This window comes from Rhea americana, unplaced genomic scaffold (assembly GCF_003343005.1).
Source record: "Rhea americana isolate MKP2758 unplaced genomic scaffold, rheAme1 scaffold_199, whole genome shotgun sequence".
In the NCBI taxonomy this organism is placed as follows: Eukaryota; Metazoa; Chordata; class Aves; order Rheiformes; family Rheidae; genus Rhea; species Rhea americana.
The window spans coordinates 1,510,512-1,531,400 of NW_028186138.1; the positions used below are offsets into that span (position 1 = coordinate 1,510,512).

A 20,889-nucleotide genomic window follows, 5' to 3' on the forward strand; every position below is an offset into this window, starting at 1 on the left:
CTCTTCCTTGGTGAATTCCGTTTCACTGACACCTGCACCTGTTTTTGTAAGACACTGAATTAYGGTCCCTAGTTTCAAAAGCATTAACAGGGAACACTTCAATAACAACAAAAACAAAAATGAAGGAAAACCAAGACAGAAATTCACCACTAARTTATCTGACTGGGTCATGAGGAACAAACCATTCCTGTTGCTAAACTGATATGAAAAACTTAAACAATTAGAAGTGAACRCATTGTTCACTTTGACATTACAGAACAGTCAGCAATGAAATCAGAGATGAGACACACRTGAAATACCTTGAGTAACAAAGCAAGATGGTAGTCCTTTGAGATCATGAAGAAAGAAGCAGGAAGGAGAGCCATAAAGTAAAAGAAGCAAGGTTAAGGTTTATTAAACTATGTGCCACTTGGAACAGTCTTTTATAAAACATTTAGCATGAAGTACTTTTGCAGCAAATCAGTCAGTTGGAAAACTAAAACCATCACAAACTCTGGTAAGACTAAAACTGAGTGTGGAGCATATCACATATGTGAAACAATTATCATATTACATAAAGCTCTGGATCTTGAAATAAAGTTATTCAAATTGTTTTCTATGTCCATCTCAGATAACTGAATTATTTGATTCAGTTAGCTAAGTAAGAAAAATAGAATTGTCCACAATGGTAACATTCCCTAGTGGAACAGAAGAGTTAGGATACATCAAAAGCATTCACACAAGCATCATCAGTTAATATTAGATGTCATTGTTTTTACATTACTGATAAAATACATATTTTGCTCACTTTCAGTGTGGACAAATACTTTATTAAAACATCTCWAAGATAGGGGTCATTTGATATGAGAAGTTTTGTTTACAGTCACTCCTTAATACAGAAGGATACAAGCTATTCTGTTATATCATTGTAGTTCCTATGATGAATTTAGGAATCTCCTTCCTATTATATTTAATATTACTATGGTCAAAGGTTTTAAATAGACACAACCAAGAGAAATGCCTCAAATGCTGCTTGAGTGAAGATTTGAAGACTTGTTAAAAGTAATACTAAGATTACTATAACAGACTGAAAAATGAAAAATGGTTTCCCTACTTCAGCTGTTCACTAATTCACTTCACAAGTCTTCATTCCCCTTTTATTCAAGTCTTCCTTTAAAAGGACAAAATTCTGAACTGAAAGGATTTCTCAGGTCAAATCTAGCCCTCTCTTGCCACTGGCAACTACATCACACTATCTATTTCATAAACAATGAAAATTCATCTTSTAACTAGTGAGACGTATGCAAGGTTCTAGAACAGCCACAAAGCTACTTTGATTCTTGGAAACTCTGAACTCTCAGCACAAGTTTACCCCACAGGTAGTTTATACAACCTATCTGCACGAAGACTATACCTTAGGTTTAATTTCTCTGTAGTCTCACATTTATTTGGAATTTACRGTGAACAGTGAGGTTCCTTCTTGGCCTTAATAAGGCTAAGTTGAAAGAAATTAACCTCTGTTAGTCTCCTCCATGCCCTGGTCACTRAAGTACTTCTTCCCTCTCTATCTATTCCAATGTTTTGCTTTGTTTGTTAGCTGGAATAAAAGCAAGTGCAATGAAGTGTAGGGAGCCCATTTTTTCCAAGTTCTTTTGAATACACTTTGAAAAATAGGCTGCTCYGAAGCCTGTAGTATTGCCTGTTACTCTTCCTTATCAAGTATAGGACTTTGAATTCATGCTCATTCATGAAGTTTCCATCAGCCCATTCCTCCAGCYTGTCTAGGCCCCTCTACACTGCAGCCCTGCCCTCAAGGGTATTGAATACTCCTTCCAATACAGTGTTATCTGTACGCTTGATTAGAGTGCACTATAAYACCTCCTCTGGGCCACTGACAGACAACAAACACTAAATTTCAAATACTATTTAATCATTCCTAATACTGCAATTGCTACACTTTATATCACAGTTATAGCAAGATCAGAATGAGAAAAGCACTGCAAAAAGCCTTATCACTTCACMCCACAGAGCCTTAACACAGAAGACCCAAATTTGACAAACTCCTTTCCCCTCCCCCTCTGTCACACAAGCTGTATGCTTTACCTTTAACATTTCTTTTTAAAAGAGAAAAACCTTACCCTAAATAATAGGCAACATTTACAAGACTTATTTCACTGTAATTCTTGACAYAGGTTCTTCAGCAAATGTCTGGGTTTTTCAAAAGGAGAAATTGATTACTTGCTTTCCTATTATTAATTTACTGCTATAAAATATACTAATACCTCAAAGAGCTCCTGCAATATCAAGGATACTCAAGTTTAAAATAACATCATTAGGGATCATGCTGTTTTCGTGAAGGCTAGMTAATTCTGCTAAACACCCTAGTTTTTTAGATGGAATAGAAGAAAGCCTTGCACTGGCATTGTTGGCTTGATGCAATTCTTAAAATTGTAGAAAGAAGGCATGAGAACAAGTCATTTCTGTGATTAGGAAGGTATGTATTTTTCAAGATTTCTCAAACATTTCTTGATTTTATTTTCCACTTGGCATTACTCATATCTGATCTTTGAGGTATGAAAGAGATCTGACAAGAAGGCTAGATTATGGTGCAACAAATACAGTCAAAACAGGACTATGAGTTCACATGAGTTAAACAGAAAATGCCCTACAAAAATAAAAATCATCGTGTAAGAGAACATGCTTCATAGTAGACATCAAAATAAACATAAAATACTTTTGAAGGAATTTCACCCATTATCCCAAACCTCTAACGTGATAGGAGCAGACTATAAAAAATACATTTCATTAGAAACTTCTGTTGACTGGCATGCCTTCATTAGAAAAGGGATTTCATAAAATGGCTAACTTCATACAYGTTCCTTACGACTCTAATATTAAAGAGAGAAGACAAAAAGCTGCAATTCCTTCCATGGGTTAGCAGTCCTTGCAATTCTAAGTATTACAGTTATCAGATATTAAGAGATAAAAATGTTAAACAAAGAACAATTTGGAATTTAACACTAGCTTTATCTGGAAGTTTCACATATTATTTAAACTTGCAGATCAGTTGTCCAATCATATTTCACATGAGAAAACTGACATGACACCTTAATATTTTTCCCTTTCAGATAATCATCAGTAGCTGATTGTGTGCACTGATTTCTAATTATCTGTTTCAAAGCTCTTACCTTCCAAAACAGAATACTACAGTGTCGACAGAAATGCAGAGTGTCCCCATACTGTTCCTTTATTGGATAGTATTTCTGAAGTGCAAAGTACATCAGCTTCCAGTCAACATGACCTTTTTCTGATAGAATCAAATGCCTACAAAACTGGATATAAAATATCTTCCTTTAACATAGTTAAAGATCAAGTCAAATCAGCAAATGAATGAAAAACACAGGTAGTTAAACTGAAATTTTATAACCAGAACTCTTTGAAATCAATAGTCTGACACATACATCTCTGAAGAACAACATCAGAGATCCAGATGCAAAAAGGTACTAGTAAAAAGAGAGTGAAGATTTGCCAAGAAAAATAGGCCATACACAGCTGATAACTCCACTGTCGTGAAATGATTCTGATTATAGTTGATGCTAGCTTATATAACAATATTTAGCAAAATAATTCATTTTATACTTTTAAAAATCCAGGAATAAGATAAGCACAATTAAGCATTACAACTAATGTTTCTGTTAAGGCAGTAACTATGCATTTAAATAATGCTTTGTCTTTCAGTTTAAAAGAAGATACATAATTCTTTCAYGTTTACTTACCTTTTTAGAAGTGCAGCAATAAACAATTGACTAACATACTTCTTGAGCACATATTTGCATGTGAAGAGCAGCTGGTGCGCAATAGYTACTTCTAACCAGCTTAACACAGAGACAAGATTTATGAAGCTTGTATTTATAACACATCTCATTCTACTTTGARTGTGGATTAATCTTAATATATTGAAGGCTTTCTTCATACAGAAAGTTGCCACTGGGGAGAACAGCACAGCCTTTTGGATGTATGCTACACTTTTGTTTCATAGTAACTTCCCCATGTAAAGCTCATTTTTTCCAAGAGTGCTCAAGATAAAAATGTTTTTTCTAGTTGGTTTCAGTAGCTCAACAAATATACTGCAGAAGACAGGAAAAATAACCTAACACTCTTCCGTAGCTTACTAAGGTAGCACACTTCTAAACAGAAAAGATTAGATTTCTTTTCCATAATCAAATTCAATGATTTTATTTATATTGTTAATAGCTTAAGAAATTAAATGTGAACATTTAGGAACACATTGGCAATACTGTAGAACTGTTCTTTATAGGACACAGGACTGGTTCATAGGTCTAGCTAAATGCTCAGGTGACCTTTTTCCTGGCATTACCTTAGTATAATACCTTCCTCTCCAACCAGTTTGGTCACAATTCAGAAGCCCTTACTTCATCTATGCTCATAATCCATTCAACTGCTGTATTAAGCTCAAACCTTCTTATATTCTCACTTGCTGTCTAGGCTGTCTCTCCTYCCTCTTTCATTGCTTGTTCCTCCCCACCACCTCCACCCCTCAATCACATCCTAAGGAGAAACAGTACACAAAAAGAAAACTATCTTAGCCTTTTTTCATTACATTACTATAGAGAATTTATTATATCTCAGCAAGATGGAGTAACAAATAATTTTAATATATGCTGTATTTACATGGCTATTGAATAATCACATCACCCACAGAGTCTATTCTCCTCAGTGCTTATGAGTATAAATTGCACGTTCTTGGYCGAATCAGAAATAAGTCTACAGACTTAATCAGCAAAACTGCCTGTAAAGTTTTTCCAAGTGTTTTCTCCTTAGTGTCATGTACGAATTCAGTTAAGGTTATATTCCTGAGAAGTGTCTTAGTTTCATATATATATAAAGTCAGATAGGATCTACTTTGGGGAAAAAAAAAATCACAAACTGCAATGAAGGTTTCTTAGTTTGCCTTTGACTCCATACATACTTTAAGTTCATTCTAAAGCCTTTCATTTTATCAAAATTCTTATTTGGGTCAACTGCACACAAGTTAATTGCTTCTCCCCTTACATTCCCCTTTTATACTAATACTTAATGTGCTAGCTACCAAACTTACCACTTCAACATGTCAGATTTAGGAAGAAATATTTTCACATGCTGCTATCTTGAATGTACTAGCTTTTAAAGTTGTTCTTCCAGTTCTAATATGCTAACTTCTATTTCTATGACTTTTTCAGCTAGTCTGATTTTGTCCCAACATACACTCTTGCTGGAAATGAAGACAATTCTGGATGCCTTCATAGACAAACTGGATCTTTGCTATAAGRAAGTAACAGAAGAGTCCCATTTCCCTCATTGTTCTTAATTTCAATATCAGAACCATCTGCTGTATTCATTTTTTGGAAGATCTATTTTTGGCCAACTTTAAGGCTACTGAAAATAGAGGCCATTTCCATTCACTAGACTGTTCATGTAGTTTAAAAGTTTACATAAATCTATCTAGCTTGATTAGCAAAGGTAAATAAATTCTATTTTAGGTACTAAAAAATAACACCTTAGAGGTCCTCTCTGCTACCCTTATGAGGGATTGTGTAGTTAAAGGCAAGATCAGACTTCTTTAAATTAATGTGAGGAAACATTCAGATAAAGTTATCTTAAACTCACAGAASTGTTGAGCGTAATTTTCAGTATGAACCATGCCAAAAAACAAAACAAAKATCTCAGACCATTTTCACTATTGCCACATTGTCACATTATCTCAAAAACAGAGGGTGTTCACAGTTCGTTATTTGCATAACAGACAACAGAGAGCCAGATTTATGCAAGTGATTACCTGCTTTTCTGCAAAATGGTATTGGCAAAGTTTTTTCCACAACTGTCTGTCTTCACTGAGCATATATAAAGTTGGGGTCACTTGACCTAAAGTAACAATGTCCCAGCCATCAGATAATCTGTATAAGATGTTATTCAGCATATGCAGAGGTAGATCACTAAGCGTAAGGCCGTTGTTGACTTGCTGAAAGTAAGAGTTGAAGACTTTTAACTATGTAGACTTGCCAATATAAAGTATAAAAAAGATTTTTCTTCAGAAATATCTGACATTTTAGTTTCATTTGTACAAATGCATTGAGTAATATCCATTTAACTGTTTCTTTGATTATTTGGCTGCCATTTTTCTGTAAGTAGTAATGTTGAAAACTTAGATGACTACAGGTACAGAAAGAGTTAATGACTATAGCACTGCAACTTAGAGCTTTCCCAGCATTAAAACTCTAAAATCTATCAAAATATTTAAATTTTGAAATATTTTTCACCCCTACTTTCAGAGAAATGTGCTAAAACCCYAACTGTAACTTATTTCACTACAAATAATCAGTTCTTAGCTTTATTATAATTTATAGGATAACAAGTTTCTCAATTTTGATTCAAACCAGTGCATGCATCAGTTTTTCTTTTGAGAGGGATATAGCACAAAACACAGGATTGAACAGTGGAAGTACAGAAYGAAAATGTTATCAAAATCAGAGGCAGAAGAAGTTAAGATCATTTCTCAAATCTAGAGATAGTTACACCTGGCATAAATAAGCAACTGTGCAGGAGGTGATGGATCAGAGCACTGAAAACRTTTTCTGTAAGAGTACACACCTTTTTTAAAAGTTCTTGTTAATGGAGTAAAATACACAGCACAACTCAAATGACTGAACCTAAGGGCTTCTTTGCCAAGGAGAACAAAGACAATTTTCCCCTTGAGCCTATGCGGGCAAGTGGCATCTGGCCCTACAGAGCTGGTGGGGGATGACAGCCCAGCTCGCAGAGCTGCCCGGCCACAAAGAGCTACAGTCTTTAATGGTAGCTCAGCAGCTGTACTAGCAGGCTCTAGCTTATGTGAGTTTACTTCATCATTCCCATTTATCTCACTCACAGATTAGACTTCCCAAAATGTTATGGGTTATAAACATCTCTGGGATTATCATTCTGTTCAGGAACACATGAACACTACAGATGGATGATTTCTCACCAGTTAYTTCAACCAACATAAAGCAACTCAGAAGTTAACAGTGGAAAGAAACAAATGCTGCAACTACAGTTTCTCAAAACTGTACATGTGGTTGCTTGGCATATGAAAGTCACTGAGATCAGGACCCATGCTACTTTTTCCAACACTAGCCATTTTATTCAGATACCTAGCAAAAACAACCAGGACAACTTCAAAATTTCATAGCTGAAAGCAAACTGATAAAACAGTTTCATCACTTTACTGGAAGCAGTATCTTGCAGCATTTCCTCTTCCAGGACTACTCCAGACAGGTTAGAAGCCTTAAAAATCTCTGCTTATCTTCAGAAGTTTCCACTATAACAGCCTGGAGCAATGCATACCATATGTTTTAAAAAAAAAAAAAGTTGCATGATCAAAGACCAGATGCTAAAGTCATTATCTTTCTCCACAAAAAGCAACTCTGCTAACATGTAAAGCTGCAAAATTGCTACTTAGAATAGTTTAGTTATGTATTCTTGGTCTATGTTTAAAATTTCAGATTTGTATTTCTATTTTGTATATTTGTATATTGTAAGCGAACATTTATTTTGGTATCAGAGATTAAAAACATAAAATAAGACAAACTTATTTTGAAATTTGTTTGGGTAATAAACCTGCATCTGTAACATCTGTCAGGACCTAGCAGCATAGGCACTGTAGCAACCCTCATTAGAAGAGGGCTATTAAAATATTAGAAAATAAATTTAACTTTATCTTATTAATTCCATATTACTTCTCCAAAAATATTGAAATCAAGTAATAGATGAATGTTAAACATCGGTTTCCGATTTGCAAATGAAGAAAATTTCAAATACTTCTCTCCCTTATTACTTTATTAGCATTATTTAACAACATACCTTGTTCATCTGAAGGTTTTTTAGCTGTTGTTGCCACACAAGGATAGTTTCTAATCGACAAATCCAAATATTGATGTTCCCAACCAGAACAGATTTTCCTACTCCCCTAATCAGTATACAGAGAGTAGAACTCAGATCCTGTAGAAGATCTTTGATTAATCGTGGATTATATTGGTCTTCCAGGACTGGAAAATTAAAAAAAATACAATTTTGATTTCTAATACAGCTAACCCAAGCTAATCAACATTATTTTAGCTGAACTAATTAGAGACAGGACCATTCTTTGTGTGCAAACAACTGCCCTAATCCCCATGATGATATTCACTGATACTCTTCTGTGCAAGATCAATAATAAAATATAAATTCTGCCTGTGAAATTGCGTTAATGTTATGCATTTAATAAACTTAATGCTGAATAACAATTCATGAGATTTCCTCTGTTCAAAACTGACAATACTACATCTGCACTTACTGTGGTTACCACACTAAATGGTTTGTCAACATTATTATATAATAGCTTTTATATGTAAAAGGCAGTTATGTACTTCTACATTTTAGTACATTATGCAGATTGAAAAATAATCACATTACTAATCTTGCAGTTGTTTCATCTAAGTTTTTAATGTTACTTAATGGAGTAAAATTAATAGTAGTTAATAGCTTCTGAATAGAATTTTTTCATTTGACTTCACAAATCCGTTTCAACAGACATGATTGATGAATCACGATGATGAGTCAAGACAAAACAATTAGAACTGGATGTGAAGCATTAGACCCTTCACTAATTAAATATGCTATTATTTCGTCTTACGATGTAAAGAAATAAGACTAACAATCCCTCCCTCCTCCCACTCTCCAAAACAACAGACTAYCTAATCACAAAAATGAAATCTGAACAAGCAGAGAACAAAATCTTAGTCTTACCCTTCCGCACAATTTTGTCCAAAATGTTAAAGTAGTTCTTCTGTGCTGCACCACTTAGTGAAGTTAACTGTGATTTTGCAATTAACTGCAAAAGCTAGGATAAAGAATTAGAAGACAGAACAATAGTAAAGGATTTCCACACACGCACAGTAATTACTTACATTCACCTACAGCACTATAATTTTATTAAAATCTAGCTACAGAGTTACGCAAACGAAACAAGACAAATGCCAAAAACTAAGCATTCCCATTGGTATTTCATGACTAAGCCATAAAGAGACATACATTTTCAAAATATTATGCAAGTATTAAGTTCATCTTCATAGTGGAACATGTGGCAACCAACCTTTGTCAGCTACAATGAAACAACATAGGAAATTTGTTTTGGAAGCTCACAGGTAGGAACATGGTGTTTTATGTAGCTAGTTCCTGATTCCCCTGACAGATGTTATGGCAGAAGTCATCACACTGAACTAATACCAACTGCGAGACTACCAATTTGAGTGACGCTATCATAGTCAAACACAGGAACGACAGACTTAGTCCACTGCTCATGATGAGGAGCTGCCATATTTTATCTAAACTGAAAATTAACTTCTGTATTACTACCTTCAACTCCCAGGTGGAGGAAATCACATTAATCTAATAGTGAACAGTATAATATAAAGCAGTACTACAAGCTATGCTATATTAGTGGCACTCAAAACTGACACAGTCATAAAAATGATTTCAGAAAATAAATGATACTAAAGATCTAAAATAAAGCTCTTTATTTCTATAATATGCATCAGTAACTTTCTCTTAACTATACAGTAAGGCTCCCCAACTGTCCATAGGTTTCTCTGGAACCACTGTGAAGAGAGTTGTGAGAAAAGGGGGAATGGTCTACAGGAAAGCAACCAAACAGTTTAAGACCTTGCTGCACACGAATGTCAAGCATTAACCACTAGAAGTGCCCCCTTCTATTCTTACACCTTCACTTTTAAAGTTTAGTTTTGCAGCTGACAAGGGTTACTACCTCTTCAACAAGAAATGGTCTCCAAGTACCAAATATGAAGGAGATTTAGCTGTTAAAACAGTATTGCAATGTTTAAAAGTATGGCATCTACATCTAGAATTGTAATTTATAACACTGAGTTAGAAACAAAAATTCACAGTGCATCAAAAAGGGAAAGCAGCAATTAGAATTCTCTACAGAGTGCTCTAAAGGCTAACCTGCAGAGCCATGCTTTGTAGGAGAACATCAAATATTGGCACAGAGCGTGAACAAAGATGAAGCCTGCCAAAAATTATTTTGCATCTTCATTTCTGAAGCACTGATTTGTCACTATATTCAACATTAATTTTCCTTTGGAGGAAGAGAACACACCTGTTCTCCCCTTGATTTAACAACGCTCCTTCTAGCTTCTCTGTAAGATCCTTGACAAAGCATGTGTCACAACAGGAGGAAATACTTCTCATGACATTTAAATACAAATAATCTGTTAATGATTTGAGGCCCCTTTCTTGGCATTTTCAAAGACTTTTAGTTTAACAATAATTTAGAGCACACCTAGAAGTCTCTGGCCATTTGCCAATCCAAGCAAGTATATGTTTCTCTTGACTAATTTTAAGGACTTGCCATTCAGGTCTGTGTTTACAGCTGAAGATTAAACCAAAGAAATAAATTCCACCTGGCTGGCTTTAATGAAAATTTAAATTTCAGAAAAGGCTGATGTACAAGGATGAAGACTGAATAATTCTAGCAGGTGTATGAGTACTAAGCTCTGACAACTTGAGTTCAAGTTTACAGATACATGCAAAGCTACTGCTCATCATGCTGTCTAAATGAACGGGAGATTATAACCTCGAGTGGATCAGTTTAGTCAAACGTAAACATCTTCTAAAAAAGGCTGTCCACATCAAACTCAGTGCATCTACTGTTTAACTTAACAGCTAAGGAGGAATTACTATCTTACAAAATGAACAAGCACAGAAAAAGAGTTGATCCTAACCTCCTCCTACCACTGAGGCTAATAGGGTCTTGGGTGGACACCTGCACTGACCTTCAAAACAGTAGGAAGGTTTAGGCAGCTGAAGAATCAAAACAGATCATCCTGACAGACTGTCACCCAAGAAGAGCTATTCAGCAGAGCTTAGCATTTAAAAAGAAAACTCTTCTTGATGCAGTCTTAAATGCAAGAAGCAAAACAATACAGAAAAATAATCACTATGTTCATGCATATTAAAGATATTCTTAGAGAAGAAACAGGAACTACCACACTGGCTCAAATGAGATCAACATAAAYCACCACCACCACCACCGGGTAATTCAGGGGAGGAAATAAGAATTTGCATAAGGCAGATTAGGATGGGGTGACCTGCCTGTTTTACTAGATATCACAGTCGCAAACTGGCTTAAAACCTGACATAATGGATTAAATATCCCTTCTAAGATCTGTTGCAGCTTCACATACTCCTAATATCCAAACTTATGTGTTAGATTATTACATTTGTGGTATCATCACTTTCTCAAAGCAACAAGTCCTAAAATTTATCTGCATATTGTTTGAAATGAATTTTTGGTTTATGAATTTGTCAGTGATTAAAGGTTGCTCTTAACCCTCCCTATATTTCTATTAGGAAGCAAGGAAGACCTGAAGCTATTCTTCCTCTCAGTCTCACTATTCTGTATAATTTTATCAATCCCTTGCTTAGCAATCCCTAGGATGAGAAATCTTAGGGATCTTTTTTTTTTTAAAAAAAAAAAAAGTAATTCAGCTCCGTTCTCCCATTCAGCTTTTGATTCTTATCACCTCCTTTCAAAAATCCCTTTGTTCTCAAATACCCATCTCTAAATGGTATGACACTATCTCAAACAAAGCCAAATTACTGATTTGTACTAGCAATTTAATATTCACAAACTCAACATCTGTTTGAGTTGTCAAAGTTGATTTACCACCTCTCATTGATGCCAGGGTGATTTTTTTTTTCCTCCTCCATCATACATTACTTCACATTTATTGACAGTTGGTTTGATTTACCAACTGTTGTAGTACCACTCCTACTGTGGAAGGATTCATTTCCTTGATCTTAAGGCATCTACTTTGGAGATGTCTACATTTGAACTAGTTATCTTCAGCTCTCTATAATCAGTAGAGAAAAAACTACTATTAGGCCAGAATTAAGTTTGTCATATCTCAGGTGTCAGCTTTAGCTGAGATAAGAYGAGATACACTTTGGCAGGGCCTATTTCTCATCACATAACAGAAGTCTAGGGCAATATTTACATTTAGTTTCTCATTTTTTGCAACTGGAAAATGCTGTAACCCCACCTCAGCTTTTCCAAAACTATAGTATATACTAAGAATGGAACTAGTACTGAATGTTCAACACATCTCAATGACAACCTACCCTCTAGTCCTACCTTTTCTTTGGCTTCCAGCCACTTGATGAAAGACAGTAACGCAAATTATGCATTTTATGCAACTTTTTTTTGTTAGAACCTGTTAAGTATCTTTGGAATTACAAGTAAATTACTGTATGCAATATCAACAGGACATTAAGGTTGCAAGACAAACACTTAAAAGATGAAAAATACAATACTGCAGGCATTCAAGTTTAGTCTGCTTGCTCGCTTAAAATAAGGATAGAAAAATTAACCGAAAAAAGCAGTAATTCCACAATGTAGCATCACACTGATGGCAACAGGTTTACCAGCATGGCTAGAATTTTTACAGTAGCAGCACTGTTTTCCTTTCAGGAGGACTAACAAGAGAGGTAGAGCAATAATAGGCCTTCATCATGTGGTTGGAGTACAAGCAATAATACATCTTTATCATGTGGTTTAACATAGATATTTCCACAGTTTTTCAAAGTTGTTGCACAAAACACATGGAGATCATAAAATCTTTTTTCCCCTCAATTCCATCTCATGAGTTCAATAACCCATCCAGTTTRGAATAAATAAATAAATTCTGGCAGGCTTACGCAGCAGTGAAAAAACACAAATCTCAAAATAATGTAACAAATATAGATTATGCTACCAACTTTGCTAATGACTCAAATTATATTCTATTGCACTTTATAAACAACAGAAAACAGTCATAATAGGACTTTCAGCAGTAATCCCTATTCCTTTTAAAATTAAGGGTGTTCAAAACCAAAAAATACATTGTCATTGTTCCTAATTACTTCAACCAATTTGCAAAATGGAGATGACTAACTCCGTAAATATCCTCTTTTTAAGCAAATTTTATTCCTGTGAAATCTTGTAGAGCAGCTGTCATCCAAACTAAGCATGTCTGAGAAACTTTCAGAGTTCTTGGACATACACTTTGTATCTGCTGATGGAAAAACTGCATCAATTCCTCTGAGGTGACACAACCCAAAAGATACTAAATTTTCTTGTAATGCAATCCTAAAACAGTTCTAAAATTAAAGATTTTAAATTTATTCTAGAATGCTGAAAAATTTTGGAAATCTGTCTGCTCTAAATCCACATCTAATTTCCTRTAGTCTACCATTACTTGAATTACTGCTCAAGTCTGCCTAAGTCAGTCATTTTACATTCTTCAGTAAACAGAAATAAACTGATCAATGCACTTATTTTAGACTTTGCAGTATGTTTCGAGCTATTGTTTTGAGCAAACCAGCTTAGGCACTGCACCATCTAAAACAACATCTAGAATTATCATCCTGGATTCATTCTACCTGAGTTTAACATTCGAGCAATGGCATCTACAGCAAGTTACCCTCCCACCTAGGTGGGAATAGAGACCAGTATCTTGGGAGTTTGGGTGACTCCATTTATAACATGAAATGCATTCTTTAGATTTTTTTTTCTTCCCTTTGAGACTGAAAAGGTCTTGATCAGAGTTATTAATGCTACATTCAGAGCAGAGGCAAAGTTCAATGGTCTAAAACACAATGCACATACTTACCAAAAAATTTGCAGGGGAAATAGAACAGGCAAGTATCCTAACCACTAACCGGGAAACTCAGCTTTACAAAAATGGAAAAATGCATGTTCTCTCCAAATACCCCATGGCTTAGCAAAGGTGGTCTGCTGATATTCTTTTTCAATTAATTGTTTTGTGTCTCTTCATTTTCTGGCCACAATCCAACCACATCAGAGTGTGCAACAGAGGGTACAGAGCACCCTCAACACTGAACTGAGCTGTAGTCCTGAGGCCATCTAGTGTTTTGAGCTCCTTCAGGAGACAGGGCACAGACACTTTACTGAAGTCAGAGCACAGAACAGTCAGTGCTGAAAACAGGCAAGTATCTCCCAGAACAGGTAATTGTGTGTGTGCAGCTGGTTAGGCACCTAGAATATTAAGGCATGGCATTATATGTCTCCCTAAACTAGAGCGTTAGGCAGTTGTGGAAAACAGGTAGATGGGACTACTGTCTAGCATCTACAGGTTTCACGCACTTAATTGTCACCTTATATGCTTTAAAAAAAAAGATCTAACCTTAGAGAAGCTAACTAATATATGGAAAAGGGACTTGCCATGAAGGAAGAATCATGACATTAAAATAAATTATTTCTAGAAACTTCATATTACTGCATTATTTGTACAAGGCAACTTGAAATAAAACTTGAGACTCTCTAGCTTTTCCAGTCTTTTTTTTTTTTTTCTTTAAAAAAAAGAAAAATCTTCCAAAAATAAATTCTAAGGAAAGTTAAGAGGTAAATGCCTATATATCTTGTCAGAGATTCATTACACAAAAGGACTGTGGTGAGTCACACAACTGTTTTAACAAGTACTGCTGCATATTTACACAAACCATTCTGGAAATTGCTATTTTAAGTACTTAAGTACATTAAGACATACAAAAATACAGCTATTTTTGGCTGTACAGGAATGATTTTGCCTCTAAAGAGAGGGTTCACCACCCAAAAGGTGGAATAAGCAAACCATGATCTATGCTTGCCTGTAAATACATCAGAAGAGAGTACTGGCTATCACTATCCTTTTCAAGATAGACTTTTGCAACACAATACAATCAGTTTTCAAAGAAAAACTACTCAGTTTAAAGGAAAAGCCTAGTTATTTCATGCAGTATAAAATTATACAAAATAGGATATTTAGGCAGTTGCAAGTCACCAAGTGTTCAGTGCAAAACTTACTTTTATGTATACATATCAGCAAATGTATTTTTGAAATATATATACATACACATACACACATATATAGAAGAAGCTTACTTTGACCACATAATTGAACCTTCTGATGTCCTGAATTGCACTTGAAAAATCTAAGCGATTAAAAGCTTCTCCCAAGGTGCAATAGCCATGTCTCTGAGAAGGAGAATAAACACACTTTAAACACAAAGCATAAGGAAAACAAACTAGGATAAAATTGACAACAAAAAAATCCAACAAATGTGAAGGTTTACATTCAGGAAAGCACTTTTGGCATGTAATTGAAGTATACATATACCACATTCCCTGGCAGTGTAGTGCATCTGTTCTGAAGAATGTATTTTGAGTATTAGAGCTTTAAACACAATTTTTCTTAGTTACCAGGAAAATGAAGAATAGCATTGTCTTTTGGTGCTTCTGCACAGGTATCATGAGGAGAAAAGTAGAAGTTTCAGAGAATGTTCTTGAATGGAAATGGCAAGTAAATAAAAAGCCACTAAGCCACACATGAGACTACCACAGTGATCTCCCTGGAGCAAATAAAAAGAGGCTAGTTTCTAAAGCTAGTGAAGGTGATCTTGCTCATATGGCTTATCGGTCCCAAAGTAAAAAATAACATAATTATTTCAGTTTTATTCCTATACGGATTTCCTCCACGAACTGCAATGGGGCAAGGATGGCAGTACAACTTAGCATTCCTTTCTGTAGCCTGAAGAAGGTTTATCCTGAAGGTACCACAATGGGACAGCAGAAAATTAACAATTCATTATGCAGATTGGTGGTACTATTGCTTATTATCAGTTACTAACTAAATTCAAGACTGCTTATTCACCCAGTTAATAATGCTGAGATCCAGGCATGCTGCACACTTCACAACATGCATGACTCTGCTTACTGACAGTAYTGAGAAGTAACACTTGTGGACAAAAACTTTTGTTGAAATTTAAACAATTATGGCTATTCCCTGACTAAACTACTGCTAAAGCCATACTGCTAAAGCCATGCTTAAAAGCCTTATCAAGCCAAATTTTTTGTGAAGAAAACTTGAAAACAGAACTTACTGCTGATTTGCCTTTTGTCCCTTTCTGAGTAACACTAAACATCTTTAATTCAGTAAGAGCGCAAATGAATTCCAGGGCTCCTTGAAACAGCAAGTTTTCCTGCCATTGTTGTCACTAGAAATTCTCATCTGGTCAGTTAATCATCTGTCAGTCAAAAAACCCACTAATATTTGGTTTAAACGAAGACTCTTCCTTTCTGCCTCTGAMAGGCTGCTGTCAAGCACTGCAGTGAATACAGCATCTGAACAACGTGACTACATGGTACGTATTAGCACAGAGTAAGAGTTGGGACAGAACACTGAATACAGTGTGACAGATGCATTAAAATTTTTTTCCAATACAGTAAAGAGCTTCAATAAAGATAAAAACAAGGCATATTGGGCACATTAGCTTGGCTTGTATTAGCACACATTTTTGCCAGAAAAAAAAAAATATGCRCAGGTTGTTTGAAGGCCTTACTATCAACATGTGAACACACACTATCAGTGAAAATTGATCTGAATATAATTTCTGTGAAGACATAGCACAAACACGTTTATTTATATGTGCTATCCATCAATTAAGCAGCATAAGGAATACAGAATTTGGCCCACAGCATGCAAGACTTACTTCTCTGGTGCTCTCCTTATGAACATAAATCCATTTTTCACGATAAAAACCTAAATTAAAAATAAACACAATTAACTTTCATTTTAGATAATGTCTTCCAGAAATTAATTGAAGAAAATGGACCATCCTCAATAAATTGCTCCACAAGAGAAAAGCTATTAGAATAGTTTTAATAGAGAAAGTTTACAAAGTCCAAAAGAAATAGTTACAAATTTTCAGGAGAGATGTACTTTTAAAAAGAAAATCGACGCTGAAGGCAACTAAGTTAAATAAATTTATAAATTAGACACTCAGGAGCAGGGATACAACTGGCATCTCTAATACAATTTCTGTTGACTGGGTACCAAAACCCATTTCTCTCGCAGAACTCCTTTTCAGTCAAAAAAGATTCCTCATCACCTAACACAAAAGGGTATAGAAATGAGTAACATTTTTATTCCTGAAGAGTCTACCTTTCTAGTCTATTTTCTTTTACAAAGGTGGCTGATCTATATCAGGTTGTTCCAATCATTTCTGGATGCTGCAGAATGTGCTTACACAATCAACCATATAAGACTAATAAAAGCAATTACACAGACCTTTCACTTTTATATATCTGGATATGTTAACAAATGAAACTCTGCTCTTACATATAACCACTCAAGCCCAGCCAAGACTGAAGAAGCTTACAGTTTTCCCCAAGATTATCTCTGTTGCAGTTCTGGAAGGTACAAATACGGAAAGTCAAAAGTATTAGAAACTCAAAAAGAAGCTTGTGAAGTTTTTTTTTTTTTTTTTTTTTTTTTTTCCCTCTTTGCTGAATTCTCTACTTCAAGAAGTTTACTCACTGTCATGGATATATTTACAGCCTAAAGGACACTTACTCCTTCAACAATAAGAATTAACACAAATAGCTTTGCTAATTCAGTTTAAAAAATTAAGGAAATATTCTTGAAGAAATTTGGTATCAATAATTTTACCAAAATCGATAGGCATTATGACAGAAGATATTTACTTCTGAAGTGATTCCAGAGCTACTTCAATAATCAGAATTTGAGTTAACCAAAAATAAAACTGCTGAAGCAGAAGCTTCCATAAGCATCCACAAGAATTTCATCTAAGATGAATCCACAAAACAAAAAAAAAAAAGGTCAGTATCAGAAAACATTTGTTACTTGGGTATCACAAATCTTAAACGAGCTATCTTTGATCTCTGAAAATCAAGTAATAACGATCAATGCCATAGTTCAGTTAAGGTAGATCACTTCTGTACTGGCAAAGTTATACATGAGAAGTAGACACAAATCAGAGGACTGCTCCATATGTGAATGGCCATTATATTTATATTTAATTTTGTTGAACTTGAGAAAGTCTAAAACAAGTGAAAACAAACCAGACTTACACTGTGGATTTGTGTTGTTCCTACAGTGATCTTTTTTCCTTTTCTTGGTTGCAAATTCACAGTCTTCAGTACTATATGTTTCTTCTTCATCACCAGCTAAGATGCTGAAATRAAAATATTTAATTAAAACAACAGGGATTAAATATTTAAACTGCACACAGCTTTTAACTCCCTGCATTAAAAAAAAAGTCTGCCAGTTGGAAAAGTTGTATTTTAAAAGATGTTCCTCTACCTGAAGGTCTGTATCAKTACCTATCTTAAGGGAGAAGATGTCTTGCTCTTTTCTTGCCAGCAGTTTTGAACTTTTTGTTAAAAGTAAACACATACAAAATAGCTATTAGAAAAATACTTTAAGTCATGGGAAGGATTACTGAGGAGACAACACTAGTTGGACAACTAGCTGTCTGCAGAGGTCTTGTGTATTAAAAGCACTATTTGAAATTGTCCAAGCCTTGTGAAGCTCTGCAGCACATATGGGTGAAAACGAGTATGAAATTATTGAACATACTTTTCTAGATAGGCAGCCAACAATGATAAAGACATCTCTTTTTACTACTGTCAACTTATGGACAAGTTCTTATTTTGGATAAATGTATGACTATTTTAAATAAATACCTTAATCACAACCCTGTACATAATTTAGGAATTATCATACTGTTTTACCAGTTATTGGTAGAACCATCAAGAATCATGCAATCCATCTCCCTTCTCTCACAGGCAGGATCAGCTATTTGACAGTCAGCTATCTAACTAGACAAAGAGAGTTATACAGAATAGCAATATAAAAAAAGGTTGTTGGATAAACTGACCTTTCTAAAACTCACATTAGAAAATCTGCTTGTGCTACATAAAACTCTGCAGTTTAATTATGGTTTTACTTTCCATCTGTGCAGATAATTATAATTCATTATAATTAAGATAAGGAATAGCAATACAGATAAGGATAGGTGTCCATTTTTCTAGCACAAAGATAAGGGAAATCTTTCTTCATATAAAGGCAACAGTACTGTGCAAATAAGCAGAATTTACTTACGTGGAGCTGAAGCTTAAACTATTTTGTCTCCCTTTTATTTCATTCTTTGACAAGAAAATTGTATATAAGCCTTTTCCCACACACTACCATTCACTTTTAAGAAAAATCTGAAATTTTCCAGGTGAATCTATTTATCACTGTCAAGTTAAACTTAAATTACTCCAGAAATAGCTGAATGTTTTCAAACTGGGTGCATTTAAAAATAACTTGCATCTAGGCATTAGATGGCATACATTAAATAGTAAAGTCTATTGTTACTAATTTGTATAGTTAAAATTTTCAGGTCCTGAACAATCTGCTCAAAAGGATGACCACATGCTGTGCAAAAAGTATTTTTAAAATTGCTGTAATCAGAAAAAAGCTAGCTCAGGTTGAAGATCCACAAATTGAGAAAACTCAAAATGTTGTTTCATCTGAATTACCCAGTTTAAATTCTGAAAAATGCAGCTAGACCTCTGATCTCAAAGCTCAACTGAAGGTAACAGCTTTGTTGTCAGACAAAATTTGCCAAGCAATTCTGTCTGTACCTTCTCTCACAGATCAGAATAGAAGCAACAGTAAAGTGAATTTTTCAGTCAGCTACGCAGCTTGAATTTCTTTGTATGCAATAAACTGTCCTCAGTGCTCTCTGAACCACAATACCCATACGCTATCTTTAGTATAATTTAAGAATATTTCTGTGAACACAGCATCTTATTTTAACCAGTGAAATTAAAAAACCTGTCAGAACCACCAGATTTGTGCTCACTCTCATCCCTTTACACAGCATGTTCAAAGAACAGTCAAACCACCAACCACACAGAAAAGTATTTACATATTGCTTACTACATACTTCTCCCACAAAAAAAAAAAGCTGTTCTACATTTCCTCATTTTCATTCAGCACTACATCACATGAATAGATATCCTAAGCTGAGCTGTCTGTTCCATAAACATAGATATTTGCTTCCAAATGGTCTAGGATGATACAGCACAACTAGTCAGCAAAACACAGTATGTTACTCTATTTCAACACGAAGTCCTGCACCTGTGATGCAGTAATTTCATGTACTAGTACAGGTTGGGCATAGATGGGATAGGAAACAGCTTTGCAGAAAAGGCGCCACAGATRCTGGTGGACAACAAACTGAACACGATCAGCAGTGGTCCCTAGCATTGAAGAAAGTCAGATGTATTCTGGGCTGTATTAACACAAGCAAAACCAGCAGGCTAAAAGACATGATTATCACCTTCAAGTTGTCACTTGAGACCCTTCATCTGGACTAGAGAGTGTCCAGTTTTGGCTCCCCAATATGAAAAAGGGTATTCACGTGCTGGAATAAGTCAAGCAAGAAGATAAAGATGATTAAGTGTAGGAGCACGATACACGAGGATGAGAGAACTGAGTCTGTTCAGTCTTAAGAGAAAGCTGAAGGACGACAGGAGGAGGGGATGTTGTCACTGTCTTTAACTCTAATGGGAGGGTATAAAGAAAACATAGCTAGACTGCTCGTGGTGGTATGTTCCTGTCACTAAGACAGGAGGCAATGGACACAAGCCACAACAGAAAATCTTCTAGTGGATTNGGGGGAAGGGGGAAGAATGGAGAATTACAGCAAAGGTAACAAAACTTTGAACAGGAGCCAAGAGAGGCTGTGGAGTCGCTCTCTAAAGATATAGAAAACTCATCTGACCAAGGCCTTTCACAGCCTTTCAGTTGGCTCTGCTTTGAGTGGGAGTTTGGACCAGTCAACCTCCAGAACGCTTTCCAATCTAATTTAATCTATGTTATTGTGTAAATAAGTATCAACAGCAAAAAGTTTAACAGCAAAATGCAAGCAACTGATAGAACCAAAGTTCTCAGACTGTAGTAAAACTTCTCCAAAGCAGTGCCACTA

The 20,889-nt window shown here is 35.2% G+C and overlaps 1 protein-coding gene across 2 annotated transcripts in view; it reads right to left on the reverse strand.

Annotated features, from left to right (window-relative positions):
- The window catches only part of FBXO25 (F-box protein 25), a 31,305-nt gene that overhangs the window by 4,636 nt on the left and 5,780 nt on the right, over positions 1–20,889 (reverse strand). The window contains exons 4-11 of one of the 2 annotated variants that reach the window (XM_085303221.1): positions 17,981–18,084; positions 16,600–16,649; positions 14,993–15,085; positions 8,800–8,893; positions 7,876–8,060; positions 5,816–5,998; positions 3,168–3,311; positions 300–326 (exon numbers count right to left, since the gene is read on the reverse strand). In XM_085303221.1, coding sequence (XP_085159347.1) covers positions 300–326; positions 3,168–3,311; positions 5,816–5,998; positions 7,876–8,060; positions 8,800–8,893; positions 14,993–15,085; positions 16,600–16,649; positions 17,981–18,084 — 880 coding nt within the window. The remainder of the gene's footprint in view (positions 1–299; positions 327–3,167; positions 3,312–5,815; positions 5,999–7,875; positions 8,061–8,799; positions 8,894–14,992; positions 15,086–16,599; positions 16,650–17,980; positions 18,085–20,889) is intronic. The other variant, XM_085303222.1, reaches the window with a different exon arrangement.